Below are 13326 nucleotides of genomic sequence, written 5' to 3' on the forward strand. Positions count from 1 at the left end.
ATCGTGGCCACGAGCGGCGGCCGGAGCCGCGCGGTGCCACCAGGCCTGTCTCGGGTTAGACGGGAATCCGCGGCAGCATCCGCAGCCCCACGTTGGCTCTATCTGCTCTTGCGCCTGCAGCATCAGTAGCGGCCACCCTGGAAAAATGCTCATGTATCAACTTAAAGAAGCCAATACATCAAGGAATTTGGCTGATTTTCATGTATTTTCTGCTCTTATCAAGTACAAGATTATTACTGGGCTACCTGAGGCAAGTAAAGCTAAAAGCAGGGTGACTCCTCTCAGTTTCCTTGCTCTGCAGTTTCTTGCTTGTTCTGTTCCATGTGCTATAAATCACCCCGAGGTGTTTTGCCTCCCTGTTCCTCTGCTGACGAGTGGCTGAAGCCTCAATCGCGAGCACTGTTTTCATACAGGCGATATAAATAGTTCCCAGCACAACGGAGCCCTGCTCTCCCTCTCAAACTTGTTAAGCAATGCTGCAAAGAAGCAGCAGATAATGCCAGTAACTTAGATGGGATTTTTTTATCCCAGCATCTGAGAGTCTTTGATAAACTTCACTGTGAACACAGGGAAAAGACTTTAAACCATGTTAAATTGGGAAAAAGGAATGGATCGATTCCAGTGACATATCTGAGTAATTGGTTTCACTTTATGTCTCTCCAATAGTGCTTTAATTTAGGTTGGCTAAGAAAGTTATTGCGTTTTAAATACCAATTGAACATTAAAAAACAACACAAAACCGTATTGTGGTTTAACTGCAGCATGCCGGAGCTCCCCGTAGGCATCTGTTTCATAACTGCGCAACCTCAGTAAATACCATTAATCAAACCAAACGGGCCATTTCTTTGGCATTTCTTTACCATGCAATAACAGTCATCCTCAAGCTGAGCGAAGGGCCTCGCGTGGCGCGGCGGGGACGCTCACGTTTACGTAAACGAGCATCGTGGCCGTGGCTCGGCCGAGGGACGCAGTGAGGTATCCATGTCCCTCCCTCTTGCCGGTGTCCCCAGGGACAGCGTTGCTGGGGGAGGTGGTGACCTGCGCTGGCTTCAGGAGGTGACACCTGCGGTTGTGCTCAGCCGCCTGTGAAGGAGATTCCTCTGCCCGATGCTGTGGGCATCCGAGTCCGTGTTGTCCTCCTGCAGGGTCTTGGCTTCTTGTAGAGCTTCTTGGAAGACGCTTCCTTCTCTCCTCACCCATATTCTTTATCCTGAACCTATCAGCCTGTTTTCCATTTTAAAAGGACACTGTCAAAACATCTCTCATCACTGTTGAAATAATGCTTTGCCTGTTGTTTAGAGTAATAACCCCTTGGCAGCCTGAGCCGGAAATCTGTTTCCTTACCGAGTTGTTTTTTGCCTCTGACTCACACCCTGGTTTGTTATTGTAGGGTTTGCTCTAGTGCCAGGCTGCCAGCAGGACTGGTGCATAGTGAAGGCTTTATGCAGGACCTCAGTGTCCCCCTCTGCAGGGTGTGGGAGAGGGGGAGCATCGGGTGCTGACCCCCCTCTCCGACTCCCCCGGCCGGAGCAGCGTGGTCCTGCTGCGATGGGTGAACCCCCCGGCATTGCTGGAAGCGGCTCTGAGGTGCCCAGAGCCCGGCGGTGGCTCTGAGGGAGCCCGCAGTCAAGCACGCTCGGCCAAAGTCAGCGCCAAGGTGACGCTGTTTCTCCGTCTCCGCCGAGGGTGACGGTCCCACCCTGCGTCTGCCACCTCCAAAGCACACAGCCGGAGTCGGCTCCGTCTTCGGTACCTGTTGTTGGCGGGCCAGGGTGCATGGCACCGAATCCGCAGGAAATCTGCTGCCACCCTCAAGCCATCTGGCTTCGCTTCCACTCCCAAAGTAGAGGTTTGCATCACTGAGACGCATCCCGGGGGGATGCTGTGCACGGGTTACTGTGCGTGGAAAAGCCTTGAGAGCCCCCATCACGACAGCCTTCCCTGCAGAAGTATGTTTGCTCGGCACAGCGTTCTGTCGTGCCTCTGGGGAACCGGGCACCGGACGGGCTTCGGGTGTTTGAGCATCTCTGAGCTCGCTGGGTTTGCTGAGTGCTCTTCTTTCCTTCCTCCTTCCAGCTTCTCTGGAGATGAATGAAAGCTCTCGCTGGACCGAAGAGGAGATGGAGACGGCTAAAAAAGGTGAGCTGCTCCTTTTCTTTCTCCCGTCGGCTCTGCTGGAGCTAACCCAGCCGTCAGGGATGGACAGTGTCTGACCGCCGGAGCTGGCACAGGCTGGTGGGGCTGGCTTCTGGCCGTCTTGGTGCTGGTTTGTTTTTGATGAACCTCGCTGGGGGATTCTGGGGGAGACGTGCGGTGGTACGGAGGGCACGCTCGGCCTCTCTGGCCCCCAGAGCTGTGGTGACACCAGGGACGTCTGGGCTGTGATTGGAGCCCACGCGTGTCCCGCAAGGCAGGTGCCGGCCATAGGAATTGGAGACAGTGCTTCGTCTGTTGCTTTTTGCAGCTTCTGGTGTCTGTAGCATGAGGTGCCACTTCACACCGCTCTCTGGAGATTTGTGCTATCAGCACGATCTGTTCCAGTCACGCCAAGAGTGTTTGCAGCTCTGGGATTCAGGGGGAGGACGCTGAACCCCAGCAGCCACGTGTCGGGGAGCTCCGGAGAGCCGGGGCTGCGGGCAGCACGAGGTGACTTTACATCCTGGCCCTGATTCAGAGCCTTTGCTGAGCCCATTTTTAAAAAGTGCTGAGTGTAGCACAGCCCTTGTTGCCACTTCCCCTCCTCGTGCTGCTCCTGCGCCAGCTCTTTCGCCGCTCTCATTTTTTTTGCCAAAGTCACGTCCTGTTGATGGGCTGTCGAGCTCACGTCCCCAGCCCCTGCGTCCCGCTCACATCGCTGCCGACTCGCCTGGCCCGGTGAGGATTGTAAATGGAAAATTAAAATGGAAATGAGTGCTGTTTGGGGATGGCAAATGCAAACAGGCGTGTTAGCGGGTTCAGCTCTGCTTGGAAAATGCACCTGCTGCCGGGATGGTGATTACACGTTCTGGAGTGCCGGCTGCCCAGGTGCCGATGGGAGCCGTGGACTTGGATTACTTTGCCTGTGAATATCCCAAAGCGTTTGGCTCACTCGCCTATAAGCTGTTCCAGCCCCCTTTACAATCCAGTGCCAATCCTGTGCTTTGCTGAGCAGGGCTTTCTATAGACGCAAAATTTAATAGATAGACTTTAATCAAACAAACTGGACAGGGGCCAGGTAATGGGGTGAGCAGGTGCTGAGCAGGGAGGGTTTGTTGGAGGGATCTTTTCCGAGCGCTGCTTTGTTTTGGAGATCACATCTGGTTGTTAAAAAGTGTCTCTTGCTGGTTCATGCTGGATGCTGGAGGTGCGCTTAAGGAGTCTTAAAACCAGCTGCCAAAGCCTGCGTGGAGGAAGGATGAAGCGTGGGAGCACGTAGAGTTATTCCAGCCCAGGGGCCAGGACGGGGCAGGGAGATTTGCTGGTGTGAAGCCTGATTGCTGATGTTTTCCCCTCCATTACAACCTGGGAAACTGAGATTGCAACGCCAGACTTATACAGAGAAGCCAAATTCCCCTTTGCCAGGAAGCAGCCGCTTTAATGCTTCGAACTGGCTCTGTTTGGCGTTTCCAGGGACTGGCGTAGTGGGGGTTTCCGACTCGCAGCGCTGCGAAACTCCGCAGGAAACCTCGGGAGGTTGGAGGCGGCAGAGCCGCTGCAGGGGTGCTGGGTACCCGGCCTGGGGACACGGGCACCGTCCCCCTCACCGTTAAGGGCTCAGCCACCCCAGCCACACTCTTCCCCGGTTCCTAGTACCAATCTGAGCCCACAGCCAGCTGCTTTAGGGGGTTGAACAAGCAAAATGTGAGTCCTATGTAAAATCAGCCCTGACTCCCTGGGGTGCTTGGGTGATGGGGATGGTGCCCTCTGCTCCCAGCACCCACCAGCCGGGAGATCAGCCTGGCCTTGCTGTCCACCTCTGAGTCCTTTGTGCGTGGCGTGAACCCCAATGTCATTTCTGCTGGGGGAGGTGAGAGAAAACAGCCCTGGGACAGTGAGGTGTTGAAGTCGTCTCCTCTGCTCCGGAGCCACACCGAGAGTTTCCAAGCAGGAGAAGGCAGGACCGTGTCTGCTGGGAGAGACAATAAAGGGGAGTACCGCGTTATTAAAGTTAACTAGGGGAACGCAAACCTAGCGAGAGGAAAGTTCTTGCTTAATGACACTTTTATTACGCAATAAACTTTGATTCACTAGTCTGTCAAAATGTGCGGAGATTGGTATAATGGCAGGGCGGCGCGTTTTCCTGATATTGCAGGAGGTTTTGATTAACCGGAGCTGCTCAAGGATTTCCCGTGTTCCCCTCCCGAGGGGGAGCGGGCAGCACCGCGGCTGTGCCGCCGGGCAGGGCGGGGGCTGGCGGCAGCGGGACCGGGCTGCTCCTTACAAGGCAATGTTTAGGCAGCTCCCGCCTTTGGGGACCGCGGGCAGGAGTTCCAGGCAGGGCTTTTGCAGGCAGCGGGTGAGCACCAGCCAGCAGCAGGCAGGCGGGTTTATTGCCCCGCGCCGCAGAGCAACCGTGATAGCGCTGGACCTGAACTCGATGAACCAGGAGGTTTTGGAGTGACTTTGGTTACTCTTTAAAGTCTGGTATCTGTTCTCACCCTGGCTCTGGGTTTTCCCCTCACGGCATCTATGAAGTGGTTTTGTTCTTTGAAAAGAGGCCACGTGGAAATGGCGGTTTCTTGCTCACCTGAGGTCCCCCTGTGCCTTTCCAAGGCTCTTTGCTCCTCGCTCTCAGAGCAGAGCTCAGCTCAGGATCTTTTCACCTTTTCCCAGGCTGAGGACGCAGGGAGGCCATGGGATGGATTCAGCATGCGGGGCAGAGCGAGCTGGGCACGAATGGAAAAAAGCTGATGTCAGAGAGTTAAATAACCCATGAAAACTCCCGAATAGCTCATTCTCGGTAGATGTAAAATATTCCCCTGGATGCCAAAGGTATTTTTGGGGGGGCTGATTTTCAGTTCTGCCGACAAGCCATTTGGAAAGTAAGACGAGTTTTGGACTGACCTGGACCATATTTTTCCCAGTTCCATTCTGTCCACAAAACTAAAAAAAAAAAACCAGAGTGTAAACACATGCACCCCTAATTTGGGTTTGCACGGTTATTTCTAGCGAGCAGCTGGCTGCAGGGCGAGGAGAGGTGGGTCTTTGTGGGTCTTCATGTTCTTCCTCTATAGCTTCTTCAAGCTCTGTACCTTCCTCCCTTCATCTCCCCTGTGCTCATGCTGGAGCCTTCCCCTCTCCAGTTAGAGATATTTACTGTGAAATCCTGCTGATGGTGGGAAATGTGGGCTGGAGAAGCTCATTTGCAGCCTGTGCCGCTTGCTGTTTGTTGACCCTCTTGCTGGTCCAGGGGTGGGACGTCCCTCGGGTCCCCCAGTGGGTGCTCTCCATCCAGGTGGGTGCAAGGACAGTCCCTGGCATCTGCCACCATGGCCAGAGCACCGGCATCTGCTGGCTCCGAGCAAACAGCCCGTTTGCCATCAACTTCATGCCAAGATACCTGGAAATTATGGGGATGGGGTGGATTAAGAGCCACAAGGGCAAAACTGTGTCCAAGGCGTGAATTGTCTGCACTTGCCCTGGAAGAGGCTGTGATGAGCTGTAATCCCGTCCCCACCATCCCATGCTGGGGCTTTGCTGCTCTTGGGACAAGGTGTTACCCCTGGGACAGTGCCCGTAGCTGCCACCATGCCCTATGGAGCTGCATTTTCTGCCACCGTTGGCTGAACATTTCTTGAGCACGTAGGAGCAAACTGCGAGGATTTGCTTAGTGAGTGTCAGCGAATGAAACACAAAAGGCCTGTCAGGGGGAACTGCTGGGTAATTACTATAATTTACAGCCTACGTTTTAATTTTGAGCGTTATTTTTTCAACAATAAGGGAGCAGGAATAATATCCAAACCAGGTGAGGGGAAAGAGCTGGGCCCACGGGGAGTGGCTGCTGCACGTGGACTCGCTGCCTTGTGCTGGGGACTCGACTTTCGCCGGCCAGACCGGACGGGATGGCACCTCTTGGGGAGCAGGTGTCCCCAGGGAGGGTGGCTCCAAGGGTGGGGACACAGGACAAAAGGAGGGTTGTGGTAGGATGGGGAGAGCCGGCCAGGTCCACAGTCAGGGCACTGGGCTTGGTGTGGCAGGCTGGACCCAGCTTTACCATCCCCAGGAAGGGTGAGCATCACCCGCCATGGCGAGAGCACACGGAACCAGCTGCCTGTGCGACGGTCCCTCCGGCAAAGTCCCCAGCGCCTGCAGGGACGTGGGCTCGCTGCCCGCACACCGTCCCCACTGCTTTCCCTGGCACGGCGTCAGGAGCCCGGCGCTCGCCCAGCTCTGCCACCCACCGGCTCCGCGGCCCTGGAGAAGTTACTCACCTTCCTTGTGCCTTGGTTCTCCCACGCGCTGCAAAGCGCCCGAGATGGGTGGGGGGAAGCAGCTCCGCGATGCTTTGGGTGGTGTCGCTGACTCCGTAGTGCCAGTCTTTGTCCGGGATGGGGTTACAGCACATTTTGGCTGTGCCGCAACCAGAAGTGCCTCCATCCTCGCTCCCAAGAGGGAGCGTGGGTGCAAGAGGGGCTGGAGGATCGCACCAGGTGCTGTCGGGTATAGAGGAATAAGAACACTTAGTTCTTCCCCTGTAACCTCAATCTGTTAGTTCCCATTAAGGGACCCTTTTACAGGCTCCCTGTGCCCTCACCAAGCCCTTGGTGGGGCTGGGCAGCCGTGCTGTGAGCCTTGGAACAGCTCCGGTGAAAACCCACAGCTGCGGAGAGCCGAGGGGGCACAAGCTGACAGACCCTCCGGGTTTCTCCCCCGCACTCCAAAACACCGAGCACACGCTATCACGCTCTCTGGGCTCCTCATCCTTCCAGCCTCCGCTTGCCGGTGCCGGAGCAGAGTCCCCCGGCCACCCACGCGTGGTGAGACCGGTGCCCACGCCAAACCTCTCCCCATCCCTCCTCCGCCGGGGTCGAGGTGTGCCGGGGTGCCATGGCATCCCGCCAGCGCGGCACTGGGCTCGCCGGCACGCACCTCCCCAAAGAAAAGCGCCTTTGATTCACTTGAGAGTGGAGGAAACTATTAGCCAAGCTTTGTTTTCCTGGATCCCTCCCCCTGCCGCTGACATTCAGACGAGAGCGAGGGAGACAGAAAGTGAGAGAGGGAGGGCGGGAGCGGGTGCCAAGCGGCCGCACCCCTTGTCAGCTTGGGTCAGCGCCACGTTCGTTATTAATGCTCTGTCTAGAGGTCACATTCAGATGCAACGAGCCCCGGGTCAGCCAGAGGAACAGATTAGAGCTCGCTCGCTGCTCCGCCACATACCGACAGCACCGGCTCCCCGTCCCCGGGCTGGCAGAGCGGAGCTGCAGCGCGGTCGGCTGCTCCCTCCCCTGCGCCTTTCTCCTGCCTGTTTTTTTGTGGGTTTTTTAATTATTTCTTGCAACGTCGGGCACTTTCTGAAACTGCACAGCCTCCCCGTAGCCCCGAATGAGGAGGTGAGGTAGGGGAGAAAATACCGGAGGCGCTTCCATCCACCGTACCCGCGGCTGCAGCCGGCTGGAGGGCTCCGGCGAGCGAGCGGGAGGAGCACGGAGGACGCCGTTTGCTCACCGGCCCCACCGGAGGGAAGAGCACTGAGGCCAAAGCATGTGTTCCCACCAACTTCTGCCACTGGGGTCAGGAATCTCCCGCCTGTGACCTGCTTTCCAGCCCTGGTGCCTGCTCGCTCCCCGCTCTCGGCCGCCCATGGCTCTGAAATCCTCTCGCCCCCAGGATTTAAGGAACCGGCTTTGCTTTCTTCTCCGTCTCTGGCTGCTGCGAGGGAGCGAAAGCAAAATGCGTGGGGAGGGTGTGAGCAGAGCACTGGCAGCGCTTCGCAGCGGGCTGCCGTGCCCGGGGGGGCTCTGAAGAGGTGCCCCAACGCCCGCGTCCTTCCCAGCTCGCCCGCCGCACGCTCCGGGCGCATTCCCTGCTCGCCGGAGCCGGACCCGGAGCACGTAAGTCCGGCGATGGGGTTAACCTCGGGGTTGCATGTAGCTGCCTGTGGGCAGCCCCTGCGTCCGAGCCCCCGCCCCAAGCCAGCGTTAAGATCTGATAACTCAGTTAGTCATAGTTTCAGTTGTGCTGCGGAACGAAGGGCTGCGCGGTGCCGAGGCGGGCTGGCGTGCCGGGGACAGCGCCTGGAAGCTGCGGGGGGACAGGCGCTGGGGCTGCTGTGCTGCTGGGGGGCTCATCAAGCTCGGGGGGAGCCCAGGGCTGAGCAGCACGTCCTGGGGCGTCTTGGCTGGTCCCTCCCTGACCGTGTGGATAATCACAGTGTGGGGAAGCAGGTGTCGGTGCTTTGCTGTGGTTTTGATGCAAAGAGCAGAGCAGCTGGGCTGCCTGCCGGGTCCTGCAGGCAGGGGCTGCCGGCGCCTTCCTCGTCCCGAGCCTGGCACAGCCATGGCCACCTGCCGGGCCAGCTGCAGTGTCCCTGTCCCCAAGCCCTGCGGTGGGCAGGGGACAGCGAGCCTGGCAGGGGAAAGGGCAGCTGGGAGCTGGCGTTGCTCACAGCTGGGAAAGGTCACACTGTGCTGGGGACTCTCACGCTGGCAGCTGTCTCCCCCCAGCCCTGTCCCTGGGTCCTGCTTCCCTCCGCCGGACAGCACCGCATCTCGGCCACCGAAGCACTGGGGCTCACGCCGCTGCCAGCGTTTGTGTTTCGGGGCTTCACCGGGGCACAGCAAACGGCTCCAGCCCCAGCTGTCACGCTCGGTGCGGGGCCACCGGCGCAGCGATGGGCAAAGGGGCTGAGCCGCTTGTTTGCTTTGGATGGCAGCAAAGGGTTGTGACACAGGGGACACGTTGTGACATAGGGGACTATCCTGTTTTCCCTTGCAACCTTCAGCAACTGGAGGGGGGGGTGGAGGACTCCCGCCTCAGCTCGCTATCTCTCACGGTTGGTGGCCGGACATCCTCTTTTTTTATTTATTATTATTTTTAAGAAGTCCCAGCCTGCCAGCGGGGTGGCGGAGGTCGTGGGTTTGGCTGGAGCGAGGCTGGGAGTTGCAGAGTTAAAGCTCCAACTTGTTTCTTGGCTTGCCACAGCCTTTTGTGGTGCTCAGCGCCCTGCGATGCCTGCTGCTCCGTGCAATTTGATAAGCCCTGGTGCTGGGACGGGGCAGGATACAGGCACCGACTGCGCGTTAACTCCTGCTGTGCTGGATGCTGCTGCTTTTCTCCAGGACCTGGGAAGCAAGGCAGGGGGTTTTTATCTCTCCTGGGGTACGCAGTGCCATCTGTTCAGTGCAGATACCACCAGAGCCCCCGCACCATGCGCTCACCTTGCAGGGGTGCGCAGATCCTGGTCAAGGGCCTGGTTTCTTATGTCCGTGCTGGGATCAGTCTGTCCTGGGGGAGTTTGTTGTCGGGTTGAAGCAGAGACTGGGCTGGCCCTTAGGTCCAGGCTGGGTTTTGGAGGTGACACGTGGCAACAGCGTGGCTGGGGCACAGCTGCCCTGGCTCCCAGCACAAGCAAGGCTGTGTCCAGGCGCCATGGCGTGGGACTCACCAGCCCCACGGTGGCAGAGCAGCCGGGGAGGGGTTTGGGATGGACGATGGAGGTGTGCCGGGGCAGTACGTCTTCCCAGGCTTCGTGTTTGGTGGTTTCTGGGCAGAAAAACCCCTAATGAAAGAGGAAGATGCTCTTAGTAGGTTAATTCCCTGCTGGTTTTCATCTTGAAGTCGCCGTTTGTGATAGTACCGTCCTGCTGGGCTCATAGTCTCTTCATCCTGCACCCCACACAAGATGCAGGGATGACCTTGGAGCTGTTGGCCTGATGGTGGCATCATGTGGGTGTCCAAGAAGCAGACAGAGCAGCACACCCAGCTGGGCTGGCGGTGTCCTGTGGGCTGGTGACAGCTCCAGCCCCACCAGCCACCATGGGAAGGACCGGCCCTGCACCTGCGGGCTGTGAGGTTGTATTTCCCGGGAAGCCTGGATGGTCCTCACCTGGGTCACCTCCAGGAACCTGGGATGGATAGACCAGGGTCCCTGGGCTGCGGGTGTGACTCCCACCTGCAGCTGTGGGACAGCAGGTGCCCAGACAGCCCCACAGAGACCACCAGGACGTGGGGCACTGACTTGCTCCTTCCTCCTCCTCCACCCTGGCAGGAGCACCATGCTTGGTTGGCCCTGTCTGGCCAGGTTTGCCAGCCCTTGGCATGATGCCTGACCTGGGAAGCTGCTTTTGCTCCCAAGCCCATGATCAGCACTGATAGCCCAACCTGGGACATCACCTGGCCTTCCCGTCCCATGTGCCACCGCATCCCTGCCTGGGCTGTTCTTCCCCATCCGTAATGGGACTCTGTGCTCCAGCCCCCTGAACCGCCTTGTCACCCTGGTCAAAGTCACCACGGGGCACACGAGGGTGGGGAGAGCTTGTGCTTCCTGGTAGGGACTAAGAGCTGCTGCCCCAGGTTCTCCTGGGCATGGAACACCTCCTGCCACCGTCCTAAAGCTCAGGGAGCACCGCTCGCCGTCCTGACGGCCTGGTGCTTGGCCAAGATGTGGCTGTGGGACGTATTTTGTTCCAGCACAGTGCCATTTTTCCCCTTGGAAAGAAAAACAGCCTCTCATAGGTCATCCCCTGGCCTAGGAAGCCATTCAGACGGGTGCTGGTGACCATATTGTTCCTGTGGAGTTTGGCTTGCACGGAGGGTGTTTCCCATCCTGCACAATGCTGCCCTTGTGCGAGTGTATCTGGTGTTAAACCCTTCTCCTCTCTCCCTCCTGCGGGCACAGGTCTCCTTGAGCATGGGCGGAACTGGTCGGCCATTGCCAGGATGGTGGGCTCCAAGACCGTGTCGCAGTGCAAAAACTTCTACTTCAACTACAAGAAGAGGCAGAACCTGGACGAGATCCTACAGCAGCACAAACTGAAAATGGTGAGACCCCCGGCTCAGCTCGCACCGGGCACCTTAGATACTTGCCAGCTTGACTGCTTCCCACAGCCCAGGGGGGTCTTTACCATCTTGGAGAATGTACTGGAGTGAAAACTGGCTGGGCACGGTGGTTCTGTGCCCTGTAGGTACTGCTGTGACCTGCTAAATTGCTGGTTTGCCTCAAGGAAATTCGGGGATTTAGGACAAAGTGAGGAAAGGCTGGTCTGGACACAGATGTCAGTTGTCGTTGGGGCTGCGCACACCTCTCCGTGCCTCAGTTTCCCCATCAGAAGAGGCTAACGCGGCTTCTTTTCTGGCATGCGATGCAGGCTGTGAATGAAGTGGGGCTTGTTTGGTGTTCTGGAGATAGGACGGGCTGCTAAGAGTAACTAAGGATTATAATTATTTCATTGGTAGAGTATCCTGGGGTTCCTGGTTTCTGGCTAATAGAATTCACATGGCTAAAACCCCCAAGGGGTGCTTTGAAAATGCAAAGGACAATGTTCAATGCAGGAATCTCTCCAAGCAAGCTATTACAGCAAGAGTAAAAAGAAAGACAGGAAAACATTCAATGACTCACCCAGGAATTTAATATCCTAGTCAGTCTATAGGAATGAGAGAAAGAGAAGACATCGGTGATTCTTTTTTATTAATTCTCTATGCACAGAGATACTCCTGAGTTCCCATGTTTCACTGAATTGTTTTTAGAAACAAAGCAAACAAACTATATAAAAGACCCCAAAACCGATATGAAGACTGGAATGAAATGTGCATCAAACCCTCCAAATATGAAATGTTACATTATAAAGATATCCTTGTTCATTACTGGGGAGAATCTGAAATAAGATCACACAGCTTAGCTGACAGTGGAGCCGGTGTATATTAATTTACTCAGCTTCCTAATGTTGCAGAAATTATATCACGGAAGTGTTTTTCTGCAGAACCACATTTTTCCCCGCATCCGTCCCTCCAAGGCAGCCGCCAGTGTTCTCCCGTCTAATTGCTCACTCTCACTTGCAGTTTATATCAGCATCATCATTTTATTTTTTGAGCATTGGAGGCTATGGGGTTCGGTTGTGGAGAAGAACAATGAACGCTCAGCTGTTATTTATTGTGCTCTATTGTTTTGTGGCAACAGCAGATGCCAGAAAGCTGAATAAAATAAAAGAACAACTGAGATTAAATTGCCATAGACCTTCCTTCCCGACTCCTAAATATATTCACAACCTCACCGAGCCTCCAAATCTCATCCTATACCCTGCAGTCCGCGTGACCTCTGCGGAGGAAGCACATGGCGAGCAGCGTGGCATCGCCTGCTTTTGCCGTGACACCCCCAGATTATTCCCTGACCTCACCACCAACAACTCTTGCTGTTCGTGTGCTGGGAAACACAGCGGCTCTGCTTTTCTTCCTCTTGCTAAATGAGAATAAACTCAATTAGCAGATCTCATTCGTTTCCCAAATGGGGCTCATTAATATCGTAGCCTCCTCTTCCAGGTAGGTGTGACGCCGGGTTCGGCAGCGTGTGGGTGACTCAGAGGGGCTGCAGGGACGGGTTGGTGGCAGTGAGCCGTGTGGGATGGGAAACAGTCTGGCAATGTCCCGCTGTCCCCAAAACGTGGCGCAGCGCAGTGCGGAGCAGGATGTCCCCTGGGGGGCAGGGGGGCAGCTCCTTGTCCCCTTGTGTGCTGAACCCCAGCTCTGGGGATGGGGGAACCCTTCTTCTGAACATCCAGCATTTGGAAGGAGAAGGGTTTGGGTTGCAACAGGCAAGGTGTCCGGTGCAGTGACCCTCCTTTTCTACCTCTGCAAAGCCCATGTGCTCCATACCCTCCCACATCCTGTGTTCTGGGTTTTAATTTGAAGACCTGTCATTTTTCTGGAGAGGTTCTGCCCTGAGGAAGGAGCACAGAGGGGCTGGGGCTGTGTCAGCACATGGACCCCATTTTCCTCTCCTCTGAGCTGCTCAGTGCCCACAGACCCTTCTCCAGCCTCTTCCAGGAGTGGGGTCCCGGCTCCAACCAGCTCCTCACCCCTGGAGCCATCTGCACCGCGGAACAGGAGCCTGGTCATGGTGGGTCAGGGTCAGGCCACCCCAAGACCTCGCGTTATCTGCCCCGCTGTGTGTTTTGGCTGGGTTTCACCCAGCGGCTCGGCCGTGTCCCAGGCATCAGCGTCACTTCGCCTTGACCTTCTGCGCGCTGCGCTCTCTAATCTCAGTGTTTAAGGAGAGCAGTGCACTGGGGTACATGGTGTCCTCGGAGCTGCTCGTTTTGTTAGCAGTTGGAGATTAGGTGCTGTCTTCACCTGGAGCTCTTTGCAGTGACTTTGGTCTAGTGACTGCTAGAGGAAGAGCTGCCCGTCCAGGCT

The 13326-nt window shown here is 56.6% G+C and overlaps 1 protein-coding gene across 11 annotated transcripts in view; it reads left to right on the forward strand.

Annotated features, from left to right (window-relative positions):
• Positions 1 to 13326, forward strand: part of NCOR2 (nuclear receptor corepressor 2) — a 213224-nt gene that overhangs the window by 156945 nt on the left and 42953 nt on the right. For all 11 annotated transcript variants that reach the window (XM_082066400.1, XM_082066408.1, XM_082066409.1 and 8 more), the window contains 2 exons: positions 2077 to 2139; positions 10817 to 10959. In XM_082066400.1, the coding sequence (XP_081922526.1) occupies positions 2077 to 2139; positions 10817 to 10959 (206 nt within the window). The remainder of the gene's footprint in view (positions 1 to 2076; positions 2140 to 10816; positions 10960 to 13326) is intronic.

This window comes from Streptopelia decaocto (assembly GCF_964273445.1).
Source record: "Streptopelia decaocto genome assembly, chromosome: 15".
Taxonomy (NCBI): Eukaryota; Metazoa; Chordata; class Aves; order Columbiformes; family Columbidae; genus Streptopelia; species Streptopelia decaocto.